Genomic DNA, 23,969 nt, shown 5'->3' with positions numbered 1-23,969 from the left:
CCCCCAGCTGCTGCTGCTGCCCTGAGGCTCCGGCAGCATGGCTCGGGTAGCAATTTAAAGGGCTTGGGGCTCCCACTGACCCTACCCTCCGGGGCCTTTTAAATCGCCACCCAAGCCCCGCTGCTGGAGCCCTGAGGTAGCAGCGGCAGGGCTCTGGTGGTTATTTAAAGGGCCAGGGGCTCCCAGCTGCCACTACTGCAGCAGAGCCCTGGGCCCTTTAAAGCTCCACCAGAGGCCAGGAGCCCCCTCTGATGGTGATTTAAAGTGCCCGGGGATGTAAAGGCCCCGCCTCCTCCGGTAGAGGCCTCACCCCCTCCTAAGGACTCTGGAGTACTGGTAAGTCCTTTCAGTTACTTTCAGTCCTGGGGGAGAGGGTGTGGAGCTGCACGGGGGAAAAGCCCCTCTATAATCCATCATTCCACTAATAAACTCTTGCAGCTTCTGCTGGAACTTCTGCCAGGTGTTAATGGTCTTGGTGTGTGCAGTGGGGTGCAAACTGTTAGTCTCTATTCTTGCCTGTGTATATTAGCAAGATTTTGCCTCTATTTTGGTACATTCGCTCCCCTGCTATGAAGAAAGAGTTGGGGGAAAAGGGATGATATATGGTCCTTTGTTTCCATGGCACTAACTTTCTATTACCTATAAAAGTTAGTACATTTATTTTTAAAATGTCCTTTTGATAGAAATTTTCCTGTCATTTGTTTAAACTTATAAACGTTTGGATTTTGCTTTGTGGCAACACACAAAGGACCAAATCAGGCTCACAGCCTCATTGTGCCTAGTAATGTGCAGATACACATTAAGAAATTGTTCCTCTCCCAAAGAATTTGTAATATAATTTCAGACATTTATTAACAATGTCGTTTGTTTTCATCTAGCATACCATTAATTACATCTGTTTATATTTTGAGTAACAAAATAAGATATTTTCGTTAGTGAAATTTTAAAGTTCAGCTATAGCCTAACAAGTAGAAAAAGATAAATGGCATTCTCTTTCCAGGTATATGTAGTTCGCTTTCAAAGAACTGAAAACTAAAGAATTGGAGCAGATAAAATACCGTAAAAACACGAATGCATTTTCAATTGAAGCATTGGCAATAAACGGGCCATCTTATTTTGGAAAATTATTTCAGGGTGAAATGTAGCACGTTTCACATTTTCACCGCTTGCTCTAACACAAAGGTCACTTAATTCCACGCCATAATTTTATTTGTTTAGAATATTACTTAGATATATCTTTGGGCTATACACATTCTTAGAAGAGATGGTTTTAAACTTGTAATAGATGCAGAGCTGCTGAAAATTTTACACAAGAATTCCAAAGAGTTCTTTGTGAGTGTTTATATGAAGTCATTGAGAGTGGAAAATGGATCTGCAATGTTTGGATACTGTGGCTTCCATATAAAACTATGAATAGCATGCATGGTTTCTGGGTTCCCTTACTGGTAACATTTTCCCAGGAGCCAGTATTGATAGTTGAACATACCAATTTAATAAAACAAAACAAACAAAAATGAAAAAACACAGAATGTTAGGCCACCATTTCCCAGACTGGTAGGCGTAGGTTCTAGGAATTGCTTTTTTCACAACCCCTTGTCTGTTTCATGTTTAGGTCTTTTAGAATGCGTGAACATTTCCTTTTTGTCCCATCAACCACAGAAAGAAAAAAATTCCATAACTACTTGGGGAATACTGATACTATCATGATAGGGGTAATCAAAGTGTTTAGATAATGAGGTCTAAACTAGTTTAGCCCCTTAGGTAAATAAATTTCAATATGTTTTCTTAGCTGTAAAAATATTTCATTAGATTTTGAGATCGTTTTTGATTCCACGTAGAAGACTCTGAACATCTGTTGGTGATGAGAAGGAGTTTGTTCTTTTCATAGGTGATTTTTGGGATGGCTGACTGCAGAGCAAATTATATCTATGTATTGTGGAACTGTTTATGCAATTTAAAAAAAAAATTCTCCTCTCCTGTTCTCTATATTGATGGCATAATCCTAGATGAATGAGATCCTGGTCTTTCGTCCTTTGGATTTTTGTTTAGGAGTGAGACATGTCCAAAATTTTGCATTGATGATCCTAGAAGTTGTAGTCTTACAGCCTTGTTGCTCTTTGTTTGCCAACAAATCTGTTGTTTACACTTCCTGTTTTTAATTTGAATCTGTTTTGTACTTCTGTTTCAAATGTAATGATTTTTTGTTGCTATCCATTTGCAAAAATTCTCATATCCAGGCCTCAAATATTTTATTGAATTTTCCTGTTTTATGTTCTCTCGGGCCCATTATTTGGATGTTTTCTCAGCTCCTATGCTTTTCTAAGTCTTGTAATTATTTTGTTGGGCTTTACGCTGTAGTTTTAGCTCCTGTTGGATCTCATTAACTTGTCTGGCATGTAAATAAAGATGCTCTTTGTTTCAATTCCTCTGTTTCTATAGATATACTGATGATTTACTTGTTCAACACTTCAACTTTGTTTTCCAATTTTCAAGGCTAACATAAAATCACTAATTATTTAGTGCATTGGTTTGTGGTGAATTTTCCACTCTGAAAAATTGTTGTTTTTTTTTTTCTCACGTATTTTTGATGCAGAATTGTTCAGGGTAGGTCAAATTTCTGTTAGGAACATTTATTGAATGGCAGTTTTCTGAAAAAAAACAACAACCAAACATTTCTAGATGGATTAAGACCAAAAAGGTAACTTGAGGTATTTAGTCCAATAGGGCAAGATAGTCCAGAAGCGGGAATCTCAATCCTCCATTGGGATCTCAGTGAGGATTTTTTAATAAATCCATGATTTTCTGGGAAATACAATTTTATTTTATTGGTTTCCAAAGTCTACATGTAGTTGATTTGATTTTGAACTTTTGGAATGTCTAAATTTCTTTTTGGTCACTGTAACATATTACTTGTAGGTAGAGTAGCAATGTTGCCTCTTACCAAGTGATAGAAATATTTGCCCATTTTTGAAAATAACTTTTGAGGTCCTATATCAAACCAAGGTGGAATGAATGAAATTAACCGTGGTGCACAATCTGCCTAAATGTTTGTGCAGGTTAGAGGTTTAAAAAAATAAAATACAAAGAGATTCTCTTGTCTTCTAGTATTATGGCCACAATAGTCCTTTATTTTATGAATTCATTGAAGTCCATACAATGCTTTCTAGTTGTTCACTTGATACTTTATTGCTTTTTGTGATTTCAGGTACTTTTTTATTGTTTATATCCAGGATAGAGCAAACAATGGGGAGGAAACTGGATCTATCTGGTTTGACAGATGATGAAGCAGAGCATGTTCTTCAGGTGGTTCAGCGAGATTTCAGCCTTCGCAAGAAAGAAGAAGAGAGGCTGAGGTAAGAGATTTTATTAATACATATTTTCATTTTGATTGTCCTGTCTGGGTAACGAACAAGATATATACTGGACAAACTGGAGGAACTTGGCCTTTCAGCATCCATAATAAATATTTTTCACATTATGAAGCCGGATGTATTGAGCACAGAATATTTATTTTGGTTTGTAATTATAGTCAGATTCAGTTATTTGGTTAAATACCATAATTGATTTCTTTTAAAAAAGTGTTTGAATACATTTTTCATGGAAGTAAATAGGTGAAGTAAGCTCCTCTCTCTCTCTTTCTCTGTCTCACACACACACACTCACACACACGCACGCGCACACACACGCACTGTAATATACAGTACTGTATATTGTTCCGAAAACTTTTGTCTGACCAAATATTCAACTTCTGCTTTCAGTCACATAAAATCATTAGAAAACAAAAAGAGCCCATTACAGAGCAAAGCAAACTAAGTGTGAAAGACAATTTCCCTCATGTACTAGCAGGAATGTGAGTTGGTAGATGCAATAGCTTTCCCATAGTTTTCCAACTATATTTCCTTTTGTACGATCCATGTTTTCTTTTAGCGTCTCTAGAAAACATGATTGATTGCTTATTCTTGAGGAGAGACTAAAGTACCTATTTATACGTGTTGCATGCAATTTCTCTTGCCCTATCACTAGCATGACAAACGGATACCATTGTTTATCTCCCAGCATCTCATTGGAATCACAAAAGCAGGAAGTTTGTTTAAGAAAGATATGAAACCCAGCCTGTATGTTACATAAATGGAAAAAGAAATCCTTCTTTTTATTGTGGTTTTATTTCCTGTTGCTGTTCTCTGAAATAATTACTACTTTGGAACAGTCAGAAAAAGGAGGAAATATATCATCACACTATCCTAGTTCATTTTGAGTGCACTGACACTCACTGATCTAATGGATGAGAAACTAGATTGGAACCGCAAGGTGCTGGATAGCTTAGGATAAAGGGGAATGTGGTAATAGGAATAGTCCCCTCCTCCCATTGAGAACCCCTTTGTTCATTGGCCAGACAGATGCAAGTTGATTGACTCTTGCTTTTTATAGTCTCTTAATTAAACCCAGCCTGGGGTTTCTCAGACCTCTTTCACCATTTTTAGCCACTTGAGGCAGGTGTCCAGTGCAGATAATAGGCCAAAGAGCCAGCAACCAGAAAATAAGAAACATATGATTTCTCTGGTGGACACCAGGTCTATGGAAAACGGGAGATCTGGAGAGTAGGGGACCCTCTTTGGTATTTTTAGTCCCCTTTGGAGGAGGAAAAGGAGAAGATTCAGAAGAGGAAGACGAAACATTGGCATAGGCACGAGGGAGGCTACCCTGAGTATGGGCTATATGATAAATACCCTGTGAAGCCTGCACTGGATGCACCTAATGCCTGGCATGGAGAGATGGATAGATAGTGCCCCTCTTCAATGTGAATTTTTAATAAAGTGGCCTACCGCTTAAAATCTATCCCCATGTTTGTCCTTGTTCACTTGCATGTGCTGATCAATAAGCAAGATCCTGCCCAGCTTTTCCAAACAGTGGTGGTGTGGTTCTGCTGTGTGGAGGAAGAGTAGGATGAGAAGGGCGCACATACAGAGATTCTGCTGTACCCTTTACATGCCAAGGATTTTAGTGGTGAGGCATAGAAGTCAGACATGGTTACAAGAAAATAAAGATAAAATATTTACTGATGCCTAACTTAAGCTATGTTAGATTCAAAGCAAAGATTTCTCACCACACGTGTTCAGCAGTCTCACTGACCAAACTCTTTAGGTGAGGACCCCTTTCCTGGAGTCCAAAGGCTCCTTTCTTTGTCTCTTCAGTGCAGTGAATGCAATGGGCAGGGGCAGAGAGAGGGGGCTTTGGGGTGTTTATCCCTCCTTTTTATGTTTTGACTCCCTCTTGAAAAACATTTCCATCTGAGACCCAAGAGACAAAGAGTCTATATGGAAAGATGTTCTCTGCTGGCTTTTTCCACGTATTTTGCACTTCCTTTGTTTGATTACCCCATAGACTGCTTAAATGCAAATTAAGGCAAGCACACATTCCCTCCTTTGTTTAGAACAGACCTGACTTCTGCCTGGGCAGGACTGTGGGGTTTGAAATGTGTTAATAACATCATGCAGGGAATCTTATAACTTCACATACAATGTTGCTGTACATATTTTACACTAGGATAGTACTGACCAGCAAAATGAGTTTTCACATGATACCTTACAAGGTATACTTTTACAAAGATTGTTACAATACTGTGTAGGGTGTGAACATGGGTTATATTCTGTCACATACGTTACAATACTGTAAATATTTTTTTTGTTTGGAGGAGTAGTGTTGGGAGTGGTGGAGTAGTGTTAGTACAATCAAAGAGATAATATTTACACAAGAGAGTATCCCAAAATGTCACCATATAAGGAGCTTTTGTCTTGTTTAAATACAATTTATTTTGCAACTTATGAGTCAGATCAGTTCTTGAGGCTGTTTCTATGTAGTTTTAATTTTTGAAAAAGTTATAATTGGCAAGATCTGCCAGCATGATGATGATTTTAAAATGTCAGATATAACACACTAGAATTTCTGTAAAAGACAAAAATCACTGTTTACATATTATATAGAGTTTTATTACAAAAATGGTTAAAGATGCATATGAGGATTTTTTTTTATCTTGATGTAATAGTAATATATTTCCCTTTGTTACATGTACAATACAGTTTTATATAGGAAATTATAAAAGTTTTTATCAAACTTTTGTAGATTGGCAGATTAGCTAGACTTGAATGTCAGCTGTGAAAATCAAGAGATCAATAATTTTTACATAGTAAGTTTGTGTTTATTGAAAGGGAACTTATTAAAGCTTTCACATTAAATGTATTTTTATATATGTATATAAAAAGAGGTTTCAGTATACCTGCTTCTACTATATGATGCTTTATATTTCTCCATTGAAATTTTAGTAGCTACCTTTCATATCTGACTTTGGCATTGAAAATCACGTTGATTTGCTCTGTATGACAACAAAGAACAAGAATGGTTTAAGATAATGTAGGAGAGTAGATGCTGATATAGCGGAAATTGTCTAACAAGAATGCAAGCTCAAAAAGCTGAAATAGGTTGATGGCTGGTTGGCTCCAAATCCACTTTGCTAGCAGAATATAAAAAAAAACTTAACTAATGCACAACCAGAATGACAGTTTAAATTAATGTATTTATTGGAAGTGTGGCTAAAGTTAGGAAAGACGCAACCTACAGCGTAGTTTTCAGTCTCATTATGCCAATATCTTCCATTAATTCTTTCACGTAGTTTTGTCTATTCACATTTCTATGCAGCTTAAATGATAAGATGTAAGAAATTTATGACAAAATCAGACTTAAAATTTTTGGCTGGATGGTTAGATTTATTGAAGCTAATGAAAGTGCCGTTGCCTCAGAAGGGCAAATGAGTTTTATGTTGTCTTTCTCCTCTGATGCATGCCATAACTTCTTGGGAAGCTTAGGCTCATGAATCAGAGGGGTAGCCATGCTAGTCTATATCCACGAAAACAATGAAGAGTCTGTGGTGGCACCTTAAAGACAAACAGATTTATATGGGCATAAGCTTTCGAAAGCTTATGCCCAAATAAATCTGTTAGTCTTTAAGGTGCCACCAGACTTCTCACTGGTTTGCTTTTTTTTACGTTCATGTGTTGTTTAAAGAAAGATGGAGCACTACTTTAACCCATGTAAAACTCATGCATACACAAAATAAAAATAATCAAGGGTCTGCTTTGATTCCCCCCCCTTAGTTATTTATTAAAATGCTTTGCATACAGATTTTTTCTTTTTACAGTATTAATTCATCATCCTTTATATATCATCCTTGGCTGGCTGGAAAGGTTGTCTAGTTTCAGTGAAGCTTCTTAAGTATCTTTTGCATTCTCTGCTTTAATGCTCTTTTGTAAGTTCTTGTAGCAGGCTCCTAATCAGTAGTTCTCAAACAGTTCTGTGTCATCAGCTCTCAGAAGCTACCAATCCTGTTCCCACACCTTCTAGTGAGCGATTTAAATGAAAATGTAATAACTGAACAATGTTTAAGGTGACCAGATGAAAATAATCTCACTCTGTGTTGAGTGTATTGTTGGTTCTTCTTCGAGTGATTGCTCATATCCATTCCAGTTAGGTGTACGCGCCGCGCGTGCACATTCGTCGGAAAACTTTTACCCTAGCAACTCAGTGGGCCGGCAGGTCGCCCCCTAGAGTGGCGCCACCATGGCGCTCCATATATACTCCTGCCGGCCCACCCGCTCCTCAGTTCCTTCTTACCGCCCGTGTCGGTCGTTGGAACAGTGGAGCGCGGCTTAGCTGACCTCCACTTCCCTAGCTACTCGTTTTCTCGTATATAATTATGCAGTTATAACACTTTTATATATATATATTTGTATGGTTATACGTGTTTTCCTTGCTAACATGGTTAGTTTAGTTAGCGGGGTTCAGGAAGTAGCCCCTTCCATGAGCCCAGTGCCGGAGCCATGCATGGCTCACCAGATTTTCAAAAGGGGCCCGGCTTACCAGAAGCCGCGGCCGAAGAGAGATCTACATGACTCCTGTTTGAAGAATCACACTTGACAGATAAGTGCCCCATTTGCAAGGCTTTTAAGCCGAGAACAAAAAGGTGCGGGACTTTCACTTGCCCCTCCACCTTGGGCGCGGAGCGATGTTCAAGCGGCGGGCAGAAGCGCCTCCTCGGCACCGGACCCCGCCGGTACCACCAAGGCCTTCCGGCACCGACCGTCGCCGGCACCGATGTCGACTCGGCACCGTTCCCTTCTTCCGAGGTCGAGAGAGTCTACGATTCCTGCTGGTGCCTGGCGGCTCCCCGGCACGCGCCGTGGTTGAGCCCCCTGCTCCCGCTACTTCCGTGCCACCTGCATCGCAGCCAGAGAGCTCGCCTCAGTTGCGTTATCCGGCCTGCAGAGGCACCGATGACTTCGGCTCCGTCGATTCCAGTCCCCCAGGACCAGGGAATCCGGTGCCTGGCAGCTCCCCGGCTCGCGCCGTGGTAGAGCTTACTGCTCCTGCTGCTTCTGTGCCAGCTGCACCACAGCTAGACAGCTCATCTAAGATGGCTCGCCCGGCGCCGACGACGTCGGCACCGTCGATCCCGGTCCCACGAGGGCCGTAGAATCCGGTGCCTGACGGCTCCCCGGCACGCGCCGTGGTTGAGCGTATTGCTCCTGCTGCTTCCGTGCCAGCGGCACCGCAGCCAGAGAGCTCGTCTAGTCGGATCGCCAGGCGCTGACACCTACTACGGCACCGATGACGTCGTCACCGTCGATCCCGGTCCCATAAGGGCCGTAGAATCCGGTGCCTGACGGCTCCCCGGCACGCGCCGTGGTTGAGCGTATTGCTCCTGCTGCTTCCGTGCCAGCGGCACCGCAGCCAGAGAGCTCGTCTAGTCGGATCGCCCGGCGCCGACGCCTGCTACGGCACCGATGACGTCGTCACCGTCGATCCCGGTCCCACAAGGGCCGTGGAATCCGGTGCCTGACGGCTCCCCGGCACGCGCCGTGGTTGAGCGTATTGCTCCTGCTGCTTCCGTGCCAGCGGCACCGCAGCCAGAGGGCTCGTCTACGTCGGATCGCCCGGCACCGACACCTGCTGCGGCACCGATGGCGTCGGCACCGTCGATCCCGGTCCCACACGGGCCGTAGAATCCGGTGCCTGACGGCTCCCCGGCACGCGCCGTGGTTGAGCGTATTGCTCCGGCTGCTTCCGTGCCAACGGCACCGCAGCCTGAGGGCTCGTCTACGTCGGATCGCCCGGCACCGACACCTGCTGCGGCACCGATGGCGTCGGCACCGTCGATCCCGGTCCCACACGGGCCGTAGAATCCGGTGCCTGACGGCTCCCCGGCACGCGCCGTGGTTGAGCGTATTGCTCCGGCTGCTTCCGTGCCAACGGCACCGCAGCCAGAGAGCTCCTCTACGTCGGATCGCCCGGCACCGACACCTGCTGCGGCACCGATGACGTCGGCACCGTCGATCCCGGTCCCGCAAGGGCCATAGTATCCGGTGCCTGACAGCTCCCCGGCACGCGCCGTGGTCGAGCTACTTCTCCGGCTGCTTCCGTGCCCACGGCACCGCGGCCAGAGGGCTAGTCTAAGTCGGATCGCCCGGCACCGACACCTGCTTCGGCACCGTCGATCCCGGTCCCGCAAGGGCCGTAGAATCCGGTGCCCGACGGCTCCCCGGCACGCGCCGTGGTTGAGCGTATTACTCCCGCTGCTTCAGTGCTGACGGCACCCCAGCCAGACGGCTTATCTAACTCGGTTCTCCCGGCACCGGCACCTACCGAAGCTCTGATGACCTCGGTACCATGGATCCCGGCCCCACGAGGGCCGTCGAATCCGGTGCCTGACAGCTCCCCAGTACGCACTGTGGTTGAGCCTGCTGTTCCCTGCGCGCCGGAGATGTTACCAACGGCGAGGGCTCTCAGTGCCATGACGGAGTCAGTGCTGCCTGACCCGGGCACCGCCGGTACGGGTAATACAGTCTCTTCAAGGGACTGTCCCCTGTCAGTACAGCAGAGCGGCACCGTCTATGATCACGGTCCCGCAGACGCTCCAAGTCCTGTCGGCACGCCGGACACCACTGGCAGTCCCGGTACTGTTTTCCTCGGTACTGGTCACACTCACTGCACCGGTCGGTATCCCGTTCGCCGACCCGCTATCGGCACCGTTCCGACATCTGGCACCGGGGCAGGTACCTTGACTCCTGTAGCTCTTCTCCGAGCCTCGAGATCTCGGTCGACCTCCCGACACCGTTCTGGTTGCGGGTCTGGATCTCGTTCCAGGTACCGATACGCCTCCCGATGCCGGTCCCCGGTGCCGAGTTGGGCAAGGTCCGAGTGAGTCAGGGACTCGGCCCGTGCCCTCTTTTAGTACCTCCATGGCCGTCCGGACACGCATCCGTGTCACCCCATATGCGCGGATTTTATGCTCAGGACCACGATCCTGATATCATGGCCAGCGGGCGCCAGCCCCGAAGCGGAAAGAGCCTTGGCGAATGCAAGGTGTACTCTGCAGGGGCCCTGCACCTCTGGGTAGCGAAGCAACAAGCCTTGCTTAGCTGCGATAATTATAGCACCTGGGTGGAGGAGTTTCTCCCTCGAACCTCCCACCTAGAGTTCGCTGCCGTCTTGGAGGACGGGGGAAAGAATTTACCCTTTGTTGGTAAAGGCATCTTCGCGGCAGAGACAGCCCCAGACTGCGAAGCCTGCTGGACAATAGGGTCCTAATGCGTCTCAGCATGTATACGCCTGCGACCAAACGCAGGCCTTTATGGCCCCAGCCGCCATACTCTGTGCCTAGCCAGAGGCAGAACTCTGGAAAACGGCAAGGCCAAGGTGGTCGCAGACAAACGTCAGGCCCCCTAAAAAGCCAAAGTCGAGGTCCCTCGCAATTACCACTGGGACCAAAGACGGACCTTCCAAGGTTCACCGGAGGGCGGTGTACCAGTCGCAGGACGGGATCCTGATCCCGCTTTCTCCTGGCATGGCCCCAGTTACTTTTAGGTCGCTGGGTCCTGCGCACGATGGAGCATAGGTACCACCTTAAAATTGCTCCAGCCCTGTCCCCCTTCAGCGGACGAAAGGGGCTAGGGGTTTTACTCCCGTTATGCCCTAGTCCCCCACTCGACCACAGGTCAGACCTTCCTGGTCCTGCATGGACTCAACCGGTTTGGGATAAGGTTGAAGTTCTGCATGGTATCCCTGGGAACCATTATTCCATCCTTGCCTCCGGGGGGCTACTATGCCGCCCTGGATAGGAAGGACGCGTACTTTTGCAATGCCATCTTCCCTCCGCATGGGAGATGCCTCCGCTTTATAGCCAGCGGTGAATACTCCCGGTTTACGGCCATAGTCGCCGCCTACCGTAGCTATGTCGGATATGCGTTTTTCCGTATTGGGACGATTCGCTTATCCGAGGAGACTCTGACACACAAACCACTCAGCCCGTGGGCATCGTCACGGTCTTATTCACAGATCAAGGCCTGATGATTACTAATAGAGCAATCCGCTCTGGTTCCCACGCAGAGGTTGGGCTTCCTAGGGGCTATCTTGGTCTCCTACCTAGCCGGAGCCTGCTTATCGCAACTGCGGTTTTTAGGCGATGGCATCAATCATCTGAGGTCTGAAGGCTTTCCCAACGACCTCAGCTCGTTCTTGTCTCAGTCTCCTGGGTCCATGGTTGCCCGCAAGTTTGTAACCAAACGCGCCAAGCTCCGCCTCCGTCCTCTCCAAGTCCGGCCCACCTCGGCGTACCGCTTGGACAGGGAGCCAATGGTCATGGTAGTCACCGTTCCCTCGAACGCCTTAGGCTCCCTAGAGTGGTGGCTAACTCCCTCCTTGGTGTGGACAGGATGCGGTTTCATCCGCCCCAGCCCTCACTGCCCCTGACGGCGGACGCATCATCTCTCTGCTCGAGTGCTCATGGTCACCTCCGAGCTTAAGGCCTTCGGTCTTCTAGGGAGCTGGCATTCCTCATTAATGCCCCAAGAATGAGAGTAGTCCGCCTGGCATGCCAGGGGTTCCATCGGCAGCTGCGAGGCCGTTGTATCTCGGTGTTTACAGCCAACACAATGGCCAGGTGCTTCATAAGCATTCAGGGGGGACATAGTCCTCCCCCCTTTTTTGTCAGGAGGCCATCCATTTCCGGGTCTTTTGCATGGCCCACTCGATGGAGCTGGCGACGTCCTTCTCCCAGGCGTTCGGAACGTCTTATCTCTTTGACTCAGCAGGTCTTTCCTGTCTTACGAGTCATCACTCTGCCCCATGTGAGGCGTCCCGCTTTCCGGAAGTGGAAATGGTTCCTCGCACAGACCTGTTCGCTCACCGCGAGTGCAGGAAATGCCAGATGTTCTGCTCCTTCCAAGGTCTCTCCTCGGAATCGATCTTGGTCGCATTCCTGATGCCGTGGAACGGCCAACTGCATTATGCCTTCCCGCTGTTCCCACTGGTTCGTTACGTCCTGCTCAAATTCCGCAGGGGCGGAGCGTGCATCATCATCATGATCACTCCAAAGTGGTCCAGGCAGCACTGACATACCACGTTGCTCGGCCTGTCAGCCCAGACCTCATCACTCAGGGCAATGACAGGCTTCGTCACTTGGACCTGCAGCCTCTTCGCCTCACGTACCTGAGTCGGGGTGACAGGCAGCCTTCCGCCTGGTCAACGTACCGAGCCAGGTGGAAGCGTTTCCTTTACAGCTGCAGTACGCTCGATCTTGCCCCTGCTGAGGTCTCGATCCCCTCTATTTGGCCTGCCTCTGGCCTTCAGCGGCAGGATCTGGCGGTATCATCGCTGAGGATACTCTCAGCAGCCATCCCTACCTTCCAGCAGGCTAAGATGGACGTTCAGTGTCCCACTATGGGTTCGAGGTCCCTCAAGGGCTTGGAGCGCTTGCACCCTCGGGTGCGCCGCCCAGCCCCGCCCTGGGGCCTCAACCTAGTCTTGGCCAGACGGGTCTCTGAGATCAGAGCTCTTACGAAGGTTCCACAAAGACAAGGTGCAGTTATGACCGCACCCGGCTTTCCTCCCTAAGGTGTTTTGGCCTTTTATGTTACCCACAGCTCAACGCAATGGGCATAACCGTTGCACTCCTTGGACATCTGTGGAGTGCTCGCATTAGTTGTGCTGACAGAATCATTTCCTAAGGTGCCCCAGCTCTGCCCCGGTAGCGGGCCAAAGGGAGGGCTTGCTTGTGTTCCTCTCAGAGGATCTCATCTTGGGTGATGGCGGACATCCCCACTTGTTATGATTTGGCTCATATTTCCCCAAGCCACATCACCGTGCATTCTACCAGGGCTCAGGCTTCATCTGCCGCCTTGCTGGCTCGTGTTTCTACCCACGAGACCTGTCGCGAAGCTCCATTGGTCCTCGGTCCTTACCTTTGCTTCGCAGTATGCCCTGGTTCAAGAGAGGCTGTAGCCTCTGGCTCGGCAGTTTTATTCTGCCACATTTCACTCCGACCCCACCGCCTTTGTAAGGCTTGGGATTCACCTAACTGGAATGGATATGAGCAATCACTCGAAGAAGAAAAGACGGTTACTCACCTTTGTAACTGTTGTTCTTCGAGATGTGTTGCTCATATCCATTCCACACCCGCCCTCCTTCCCCACTGTCGGAGTAGCCGGCAAGAAGGAACTGAGGAGCGGGTGGGCCGGCAGGAGTATATATGGAGCGCCATGGTGGCGCCACTCTAGGGGGCGACCTGCCGGCCCACTGAGTTGCTAGGGTAAAAGTTTTCCGACGAATGTGCACGCGCGGCGCGTACACCTAACTGGAATGGATATGAGCAACACATCTCGAAGAACAACAGTTACAAAGGTGAGTAACCGTCTTTTACTTCACCCATTTTGTTTATGTGCGGTTTAGTTTCTCATATGTCTTATAAAACTCTGTAATTCTTCATACCATATATCCTATCAGGCCTGCTATTCTTACAGCTTGAATCTCTCCCGTTCAGTTTGTGTTGGTGGAATATTTTTTGTTTTATTTGGCTACCCCGCCTCTATTTTAGTGTCATCAACAAATTTGATCATCGCTGAAATTAGAACAAAGAAACTTGTTAGTAGAGTGGCTTTATTTTCTGTGAAACAATGCAAACAGGCATAGGTGTACAGGGGAATTCTTGGAGGACTATAAAGGCACTCAACTTGAAGTGGTGCCTGCAAAATTGAAACTTGATGGCATGATGGGACCACTTTTGTTTTTCAAATGTGTAGGCTTCACATTTGTGCTAGAACCTCTTCAGACCACTGGTACATGTGAGAACCACTGTTCTAAATAACTTAGGCAGATATACTAACTAGTGTGTTTCCAATGGGAATTTCTGGCACTTTTCCCACCTTGGTTTAGAATTAGTGCAGCTGCGGCAGTGCTAACAATGGGAAAAGCCCTTGTAGAAACTGGGTACCAGTATTTTTTTAAATCCTTTTCCCATATACCATTTTTCCATTAGTGTCCATGATTTTGGTGGGGGGGGGGGACACAACCCAGACAGAGGAGCTTACACGGGCCTGATTATTATGTACATTAGACTATTTACATTGCCAGAGTGTACATGAAACTCAGATCCTGTATGCTTTCAAGATGCTATGCTGTGTACTAACTAGGTGGGTGTTCCAGCTAAATGGAATTCGTCAGTATGAAGAAGTTATGAAAGAAAATTTATCCTCCAGTTCTAAGTACTCATCACAGTTTTTCAACTGTCATTAGAAGTGCTGAAGCCAGTTTTCCCTATCTCTGCCATTTTTACTTTTGCACTTCTAAACAGAGGAATTATTAGTGTCAGTGTAGGAAGGGCTAGTGCTCTGAAGAGATTTCTGATTACTCTGCTTACTCCACTTGAGAATTAGTCACATGTATGGTTAGTGAAAGGCTTTGTTTGTGCTGGCAATTTTCAGAAAATTGGCCTAGGTCTGATGGAAATGCTAATGTAGATGGGGCACAGGAATTGTTACCAGTGTCATCTCACCCTATTTGTGCTTCCATAAAGAGCAAGAGTGTGTGTGTGTGTTAACTTCTTCTCCTATTACAAGATTTAGTATATGGACTGCATGTGTCATAGGTCTTGCAGATAAAATTAAAGTTCTGTTAACCTGTGTTTACAAAGAGTCTTCTGTGTAATTCATTTCCTGTATCGGCAAAATGCCAAGTCAAACACACTGGTAACTAACTGGCTGTTGAATCAGTAGAGGCATATCTATTCATATTCCTAATTCCTAGAACAGCTTTGCTCCAAGTAGCTTTTAACAATATAGGTTTTAAAGGTGCTTTCTGGTTTTCAGCCTTGCTGTGTCCCTGGGCAGTAGAATTTCAGAAGATGACTTTGATTTCTGAACACTGAACTTTGTCACCTTAAGTAGTTTAATAGAACCAGCATTTTTTTGGCCCTTACCAAATAGATGGGAAGGGCACAAGGAAGACCCTTTACACAGATTTTGCAAGCACCAGCTATGATTTCAGTCCCTGTGATCAGAAGTGTGCAGGGATTGCTCCCTTGATAACTCCCCTGGGGATGCAGAGAAGGAAGGGGAGACTGAAACATGGCTTTACCCTCCATCCTATGCACTGCCCTCAAAGCAGGAACAGTTCCAAGAAGAACAGAGGGTAGTATCAGATGGGTACTCTCTGCATGCTGTACCCTCCCCACCCCCAATGTAGAAGTCAAACTATGCCTATGGCAAAGAGGTGAAATGACCATATGACAACCCTATATAAACTGTAGTCCCCTTTTCCTGGAACTATAGTCCATTCATAAGAATTTCAACAGGAGTAAAATCAGAACCTTTCACCTGCAGGATAAGTACCTCAGCTCCTGTTACATAGGTTTCAAATATGGAAGCAAACAAGCTGTATGTGTATTGAACGAATAAGATTAACAGTTGAATAATTTCGTTTGCATACTAAATGTACTACTTTATGCCATTGTTTTATAGCTCTGTCTAAAGAGTAAAGCTTAATATTTTAACTGAAATCCCCTTAGGGTTTTCTCAGGTCAAAGTTGCTTGTCAAAAAGTAGTTAGTGATCTGGATAAATTCCGCTCAAGAGCTGGAGAGTTAATGGCTGTTTTGGTTGCAGAGTCAGTAAAGTCAGACTTTAAAGTGCTTTTAGGAACTGTTGTTTGTCATTGATTGTAGGATATGCTGCTCTAAAAGTGTGCTGCTTACAACTAATACTGTGTTTGGGATCAGACAAGGTTGCAGACAGGGGCGGCTCTAGACATTTCGCCTCCCCAAGCACGGCGGCATGCCGCGGGGGCACTCTGCCAGTTGCCGGTCCCGTGGCTCCGGTGGGCCTCCCGCAGAGCGCCCCCCCGCGGCATGCCGCCCCAAGCATGTGCTTGGTGTGCTGGGGCCTGGAGCCGCCCCTGGTTGTAGATATTTCACTGATATTAACATATCCACAAACCAGCAATACACCTATATGCTATTTCATATTCAATTTATTTCCAGCCTTCTACAATACACCGTAACCTGTCAGTAGGTTTGATCCTACTGGGGAAGGAGTAGGTGAATTCAGATGATTCATTATTGCAGTGGGCGCATTATCCCACCTAGGCATCAGAGAGGTAGTAGTGATTTTCTACGGAGATGGAGAGTGAGGACTAGGGTGTGGGCTGAACAGTTCTGAGGGAGGGACCCTGGTAAAAGCTACAACTGGGAAAATGATTTTTTTTGTTAACTTTGGCAAAAAAGCCAAACCTAAGTGTAGATACCTTTTACAAGAGAGGCCTCTGAACTTTATTGGGAGTGTTCCAGTTGGGAAGATCCTGTGTGCTGCAATCTAGCCTTAGACACGACAACTCCCATGATACCTTGGGGAAAGAGTGAGAGACTTGCTCTTCCAGGCAGTGCAGGGAGAGCAGGCGGTGGGAAGAGGAGCGAGGTTGCTGGTGTTGAGATCTGTCCCTACTAGGAGCTGCTGCTAGGAAGCCAGAAGCTGCTGCTGAGAGCCTGCAGGGGCTTTGATCGAGCAGGGTGTTTTCTAGGGTATTGGTAGCTTCATTGGAGCCAGAGCAGAGACTATTCCTGTGCCTAGAGGTGACTGAGGTGGATTTGCCATGAAGGAACTGTGAGTAACCCCCACTCTTGTTTGCAAGGAGAGGCAGAGTGATCTTCCCATCAAACAGGACCCGGAGCTGCTGACATTTGGTAGGGCCAGCTCCAGTCGTCAGAAGGGTTATGCAGCTTGTTGCCTTGGCTGGACTGATGCACAGAATCTTCAGAGCACTGTCTCCAGTTGCAGATCTTCAAGCGTGCCTATGCAAGCAAGTGTCTAGGCCCACGTCCACACTACAGGGTAAAATCGATGTTATTAAAATCGATTTTATAAAGCAGGCTTTATAAAATCGATTTTGCGCGTCCACACTAGGGCTACTTACATCGATGTTGAGCGTCCATGTTCCCTGGCGTCCATGTTTTCCCTGAGCGTTGCACTCTGGGTACCTATCCCACAGTCCCTGCACGGGTCCCTGCCCTTTGGAATTATGGGTTACTAGCCCAGTGCATGATGGGATCAAAGTCCCCGTCCTGGGTGGTTCTGGGTACAGCCCCCCCCCCTTCCTGTAAACGGCACACAGTCAGTTCGCGCTGTTTTTACTGGCTGCAGTGAGGGAAACGCCATTTTGCAGCAAGCATGGATCCAGGTCTGCTCTTGTCCTTGATCGCGAATGCTGTAAATAATTCACGCATTCTCGTTCTATCACTGCTGACCCATGATGCAGAAGTGCAAGAGAGAATGCTTGAATGTGGGGACGACAGCGATGACGAACTGGAGAACGAGTTTTCTGACACCCCGGGCCCCTGCACGTTGGAGCTCCTGACGGTTATGGGTGAGGTTCTACCCGTTCCGCGCCACTTTTGGGCACGGGAAACAAGCACTGACTGGTGGGACCGCATAGTCCTGCAGGTGTGGGACGATTCGCAGTGGCTGCGGAACTTTCGCATGCGTAAGAGCACTTTCTTTGAACTTTGTGACTCGCTTTCTCCTGTCCTGAAGCGGCATAACACCAGGATGAGACCAGCCCTCACAGTGGAAAAGCGAGTGGCAATAGCCATATGGAAGCTTGCAACGCCAGACAGCTACCGGTCAGTCGGGAATCAATTTGGAGTGGGCAAATCTACTGTTGGGGCTGCTGTGCTGGAAGTATCCAAAGCAATCATTAAGCTGCTGCTTCGAAAGGTTGTGACTCTGGGAAACGTGCAGGCCATTGTGGATGGCTTTGCTGCAATGGGATTCCCTAACTGTGGGGGGGCCATAGATGGAACCCACATCCCTATTTTGGCACCGGAACACCAGGGTGCCCAGTACATTAACCGCAAGGGGTACTTTTCGATGGTTCTGCAAGCCCTGGTGGATCACAAGGGACGTTTCACCAACATCCACGTGGGATGGCCAGGAAGGGTTCACGACGCACGTGTCTTCAGGAGCACTACACTGTTTAAACGGCTGCAGCAAGGGACCTACTTCCCTGATCAGAGAATAACAGTTGGAGATGTCCAAATGCCTATAGTTATCCTTGGGGACCCAGCCTACCCCTTGATGCCCTGGCTAATGAAGCCATACACAGGCAGCCTTGACAGTGCTCAGGAGTTGTTTAATTACAGGCTGAGCAAGTGCAGAATGGTGGTAGAATGTGCATTTGGCAGGCTTAAGGCGAGATGGCGAACGCTTCTCACTCGCTCAGATCTTAGCCAAACCAATATCCCCTTTGTCATTGCTGCTTGCTGTGTGCTCCACAATCTCTGTGAGAGCAAGGGGGAGGCCTTTATAGCGGGGTGGGAGACTGAGGTAAACCACCTGGCCGCTGATTATGCGCAGCCGGACACCAGGGCAATTAGAAGATCTCACCAGGATGCTGTGCGCATCAGAGAAGCACTGAAAAGTAGCTTCCTCATGGGCCAGGGTACAGTTTGACTGCTGATTTTCCTTTCAATTGATTGCTGCCCTCCCCGTCTATGCGGTGTTGCTGCTGCAAGATACTTTGCCTGCAGCATTCCTCAATTGCTTGCTTAGTTTACTTGCGAGAGCTGTCCATTGGAAAACATATAATTCTGTCTTTCCCAATTATTACCTACCTCCACCATTAGCTGCTTCCGTCTGCTGCTAGGCACAGGACCTGCAACCTTCCTTAACTGCTTTTTTATTGAAAATAAAGTTATTACTATGTGTTACAAGAATTGTGTTCTTTATTTAAAAACAGATCGTTTCATCAATCAAGCATCATGCTTGTTGTTACAATACTGTGCTTGAAATTTCATAACTCAGCGCTCTATGGGGGATGGAGCGAGGGAGGTTTGGAGGAAGGGGGAGGGAGGTTTGAAAGAAGAAAGTGCATCAGAGTAGACAGAACAAGAATTCTCATGGACCAGGGTACGGTATGGCTGCTTTCTTTGTTTTCCCTTTATTACCCATATCCCCAATTGTCAAATCCTGATGCTGATAACTAGCTTCCGTGCAGCTTTCCAAAGCTGCTTGCTTCAGTTCATTACCAAACTACAGTCACACTTCCTTAATAGCATGACCTGAGAGTAAAAATAGGCAAAGGTGCCATGGGAGAAGTTTGGATCATTAGAGGAGGGAAAAAACAGGACACAAAGGGCTTTTCAATCTAATGAAAGCCTTCTGGTTGGAGTGTCCGCAGCAGTGGAGGGGGCTGGTGTAGAGAGCCTTCCCCCACGCGTTCTTACACGCCTGGTTCTGGAAGGTGTGGGACAGGGTGAGTACTGAGGGAGGTTATACACGGGCTGTAGGGGCATTCTGAAACCACGGAGCTCTTGCAGCATATCACGGAGGATGTCAGTCTGATCACGAAGAAGATCCAGAGTTGCTGCTCGCCAGCGCTGATCTTCCTGCCACCTGACATCATTTTTGGCGTCCCTCCTGTCTTCGCGTTGGTCCCTCCTGTCTTCGCGTTGACTGGCAGCCTCCCTGTACTTTGCGACCAATTGCTTCCAGTCTCCCTGCTGAGCTCTCTCTGTACGGGTCACTGCCATAATTTCGGTGAACATGTCCTCACGCGTCCTCCTTTTCCTCAATCTTCTTATGATACCCCCCCACGTGGATGAGAAGCGAGAGGGAGGCTGGAGAAATGTGCAGCTGTGTGTGGGGGGGTGGGGTTTGGAAAGAGTGATAAAAGAATCATGAGACACATTTCACACAACCATTCATACAGTCTTTCTCCTCACTGACCTGTGCCTGTTACCGAACCTTGAACATTTTACTTTACCACAAGGTCACCTTAGGATTCCTTTAATACTTATTGCTTGTGGCTGAGGACAGAGAGTTCTGCTCAGACGCAGGTCAGGGAAGCACACAGACCTTGTCCGGAGAAAATGGGAAGTTAATAATGGCTAGTAATCCCTGTAGTAGATTGTACTGGTAATCAAGCTGCTCTCCTTCCCTGCTTTGCTCTCGCATTCCCCGAACAAGCAGGTCTCCTTGCCTGCGGTTTGCTGGGTGGTTCGTGGAACGGGAGAGCAAACCGCGGCAAGGCTGCTCTCCTTCCCTGCTTTGCTCTCGCCTTCCCCGAACAAGCAGGTCTCCTTGCCTGCGGTTTGCTGGGTGGTTCGTGGAACGGGAGAGCAAACCGCGGCAAGGCTGCTCTCCTTCCCTGCTTTGCTCTCGCATTCCCCGAACAAGCAGGATGGAGACTTTTCTAAAAACCACCTCATGGGTCAGTGTTTTAGGAAACGTAAGAAAAATTACACTCACCAGAGGACGGTCCCTCAGCTTCATTTTCTGGAGTACTGCCTTGAGATGGCTGGCAGGGAACCTCAGTAAGGGTGAGGAAAAGATCCTGGCTGTTTGGGGGGATAAAATGCTCTGTGCTCTCTGCTGGAGCCTCCTCCTCTTGGTCCTCATCGTCCTGATCATCGCCATCAAATAAATCTTCTGTAGTTGCAGGAATCACGACGCCCACCTCTGAATCAACAGACAAGGGGGGGTTCGTCGTTGCGCTGTTCCCCAATATTGCGTTAAGCTCGTCGTAGAACCGGCATGTTTTGGGGGCAGAGCCTGACCTGCCCTTTGCTGCTTTGGTCTTCTGATACGCCTGTCGGAGCTCTTTCACTTTCACTCGGCACTGTAACGAGTCCCTGGTATGTCCCCTCTCCCGCATGGCATTAGAAATTTTTTCAAAGGTTTTCTCATTTCTTCTGCTCGAGCGCAGTTCTGAAAGCACCGACTCTTCTCCCCATACAGCTATCAGATCCTGTAACTCCTGTGTGCTCCATGCTGGAGCTCTTTTCCTATTTTCAGGAGACTGCATTGTTCTCTCTGCTGCTGAGAGCTCCACGCTGTGCAAGCAGGAAATGGAATTTCAAAGTTCCCGGGGCTTTTCCTGTTTACCTGGCCAGCAGAAGAGTACCTTTACCTGTGTAGAGCGGCCACTAGAGCACTGTGGGATACGTCCCGGAGGCCATTAACTTCGATGGCCGTCCACACTATCATAAAATCGATTTTAAAAAATCGATTTTGGGGTTACTCCTCTCGTTTTGATGGAGTTCCAAAATCGATTTTAGGGACCCTTAAAATCGATTTTATGCACTCTGTAGTGTGGACGGTTACAGCTTAAAATCGATTTAAAGCTCTTAAAATCGATTTAAAGCTCTAGTCTGGACCTGGCCTAGGACTCTGAAAACCAGAGGAGTGTATACTCTGGGGTGGGGTAACTGCTAACAGTGTAAATGCCAGTTACATACATTTTATTTATCACTGTATACTATATTTATTGTTTGTTTTTATTCAACTGCCCCCTGTGGATTTAAATTAGTGGTGACAATTAATTTTAATCTGTTATATCCTGTTTCTTTAAATTGTTAAGTAAAGGTGTGAAACTCCAATTTAAGTATCTTGGATGTATATTATTTATAATTGGTATGTTTGAGTTAGACCCTTGCCACACATTACTTTTATTATCATCAGAATGGGTTCATTCCTGGAGGTTCCCAAGGCACGCCATTGAATGTGTACAGGGGCTAGCCAGGTGGAGGCACCTCCAATTTTAACTTCATTTAGGAGTAAAGGGACTGCAGCAGAGGGGTGGATAGAGGATACGCAACATCACCACTGGGATATCCAGGATCTCCTTCAACATCAACAACATCAGGCACCCAGGTGAGTGTTGCCTGCTCCCAAGTATCCCAAGGAGGAAAGGGGAGTTGCATAAGGAAGAGGATAGTGTTTTGCCTCAACATAGTGTGTGGACTGTAAAAAGAAAACAGAAACACATACCAAAAAAAAAAAGTTTGGGAAAGGCATCTTCTCACTGGGTTGGATCTTGCAAACTCATAGTCCACCTTGAATAGTCCTTATACATAAAGTTGCAGTGAAGCCTAACAAACAGTAATAGCTCCCACCTTTTTCAAACACTTGGAGATTTTAGGATGGAACGGTGGTATCATTTCATTATTCTGCCTTTTAGTCTAAATGCTGATGCTAAATGGAGAAGTGCATTAAGAAATAGTAAAGCACAAACTTTTTTCATTGAGAATGAAGTAATATCACCTTTCTTTGAATGTTCACTTTAATTCTATGGACTAGATTGGTATCTAGGCTAGCTGCACACCTATGCAGGGGAGTAAGATACTGTTATACCCTGCATGGCTCTGTAAATATTCTCCTCAGTACAGCTCCAGGCACAGGAGGGAGCATGTGCATGAACTACTACCTCCCACCCTCACTTCAAGCAGATGGTGGAGAGGGGCCGGGAGAGAGTGGAGAGCTGGCTGGAAGATTCCAGTTTTGTAGCCAGCAGAGCTAAGGGGAAGTAGGTTACACCTGGTAAAGGAATGTAGTAAGTTAGTCCCCATCCCAGATGACCCTTCCTTTACCCTGAGCAAGGGGGAACAGGGCTGGGACTGTGACTCTCTGCTTGATGATAATTCTTCCCAGGGCTCTCCTGGAGAAGCACAACTATAAACCATCTCTTAGACAGGGTTGCTTAAAGGCTCAGTCTAGCCCTCTGTGGTGGTGGTGGTGGTGGTGATGATGATTGATGTCATTACACTGCAAATAAAATGAAATTAGACACCTTTAGAGGTAAATTTTTCAAAAGATGCATTGGAAGGGTAAAACTGGCAATTGTATGTCTAAGTGGCACGGTTGATCACTTCACCTTTCTCGAGAGGTTGGTACAAGAGCAAGTGAACTATTAGCTCCTTGAGGATCTTCTGTTGGATGTCTTCGGGTGGGTAATGTGGACTAGGGATTGTTTTGAGTGCAGCAATAATTTTAAGCATAATTAAATGCCTAATGGATTGTCTGTACTTAATTGAGGTATGGTATTTGCATATGTAAGTCACCATGATAATTGTATTTTAAAAGTAGTTTGAGTCAAATTCTGCACCCATTGAAGCCAGTGGGATGTTTGCCATTCATTTTAATGGTGCTGGAGCAGGACCTTTCTTTGTAATGTTCTGTTTCCTACAGATCATATTTGCAAAAACTGGAGTATGTTTTGAAATAATTTTAAATGTGGCTTCCTGATTTGTTTAATTTATTTTGCACTAATGTTTACAAAGTTGCTGAGATTGGGGTCTAAAATATAAAATACTCTACTGCATCTATTAAAAACAAATACCTTTAGAATAAGAGCAAGTTATTCGTCTGAATATGTCTACACTACAAAATTAGGTCGATTTTTATAGAAATCGATTGTGTATGTTCCCACTAAGTGCATTAAGTCGATGGAGTGGCTAGCATTGACTCACGGAGCAGTGCACTGTGGGCAGCTATCCCACAGTTCCCATGGTCTCCGCTGCCCATTGGAATTCTGAGCTCCCAATGCCTGATGGGGCAAAAACGTTGCAGGTGGTTTTGGGTACATGCCATCAGTCTCCCCACCTTCCCTCCCTCCCTCTGTGAAAGCAAAGGCAGACAATCATTTTGTGCCTTTTTTCCTGGGTTATCCGTGCAGACACCATAGTACGGCAAACATGGAGCCCACTTAGCTCATCACTGCTGTTGTGAGAATTGTAAACACCTCACACATTATACTGCAGTATGTGCAGAACATGGCTAAGAGATGGCAGCATGAGGATGATTGTGAGGAGGACATAGA

General features: G+C 46.7%; 1 protein-coding gene across 4 annotated transcripts in view; it reads left to right on the top strand.

Moving 5' to 3' along the window:
• The window catches only part of MYRIP (myosin VIIA and Rab interacting protein), a 400,451-nt gene that overhangs the window by 28,832 nt on the left and 347,650 nt on the right, over positions 1–23,969 (top strand). For 3 of the 4 annotated variants that reach the window (XM_030551206.1, XM_030551208.1, XM_030551205.1), the window contains one exon: positions 3,206–3,353. In XM_030551206.1, coding sequence (XP_030407066.1) covers positions 3,244–3,353 — 110 coding nt within the window. In that variant the 5' untranslated portion in view covers positions 3,206–3,243. The remainder of the gene's footprint in view (positions 1–3,205; positions 3,354–23,969) is intronic. The other variant, XM_030551207.1, reaches the window with a different exon arrangement.

The sequence above is a fragment of the Gopherus evgoodei genome, chromosome 2, assembly GCF_007399415.2.
Source record: "Gopherus evgoodei ecotype Sinaloan lineage chromosome 2, rGopEvg1_v1.p, whole genome shotgun sequence".
NCBI classification, from domain to species: domain Eukaryota; kingdom Metazoa; phylum Chordata; order Testudines; family Testudinidae; genus Gopherus; species Gopherus evgoodei.
Note: the sequence above shows the minus strand (reverse complement) of the source record. Positions and strands in the feature narration are given on the sequence as shown.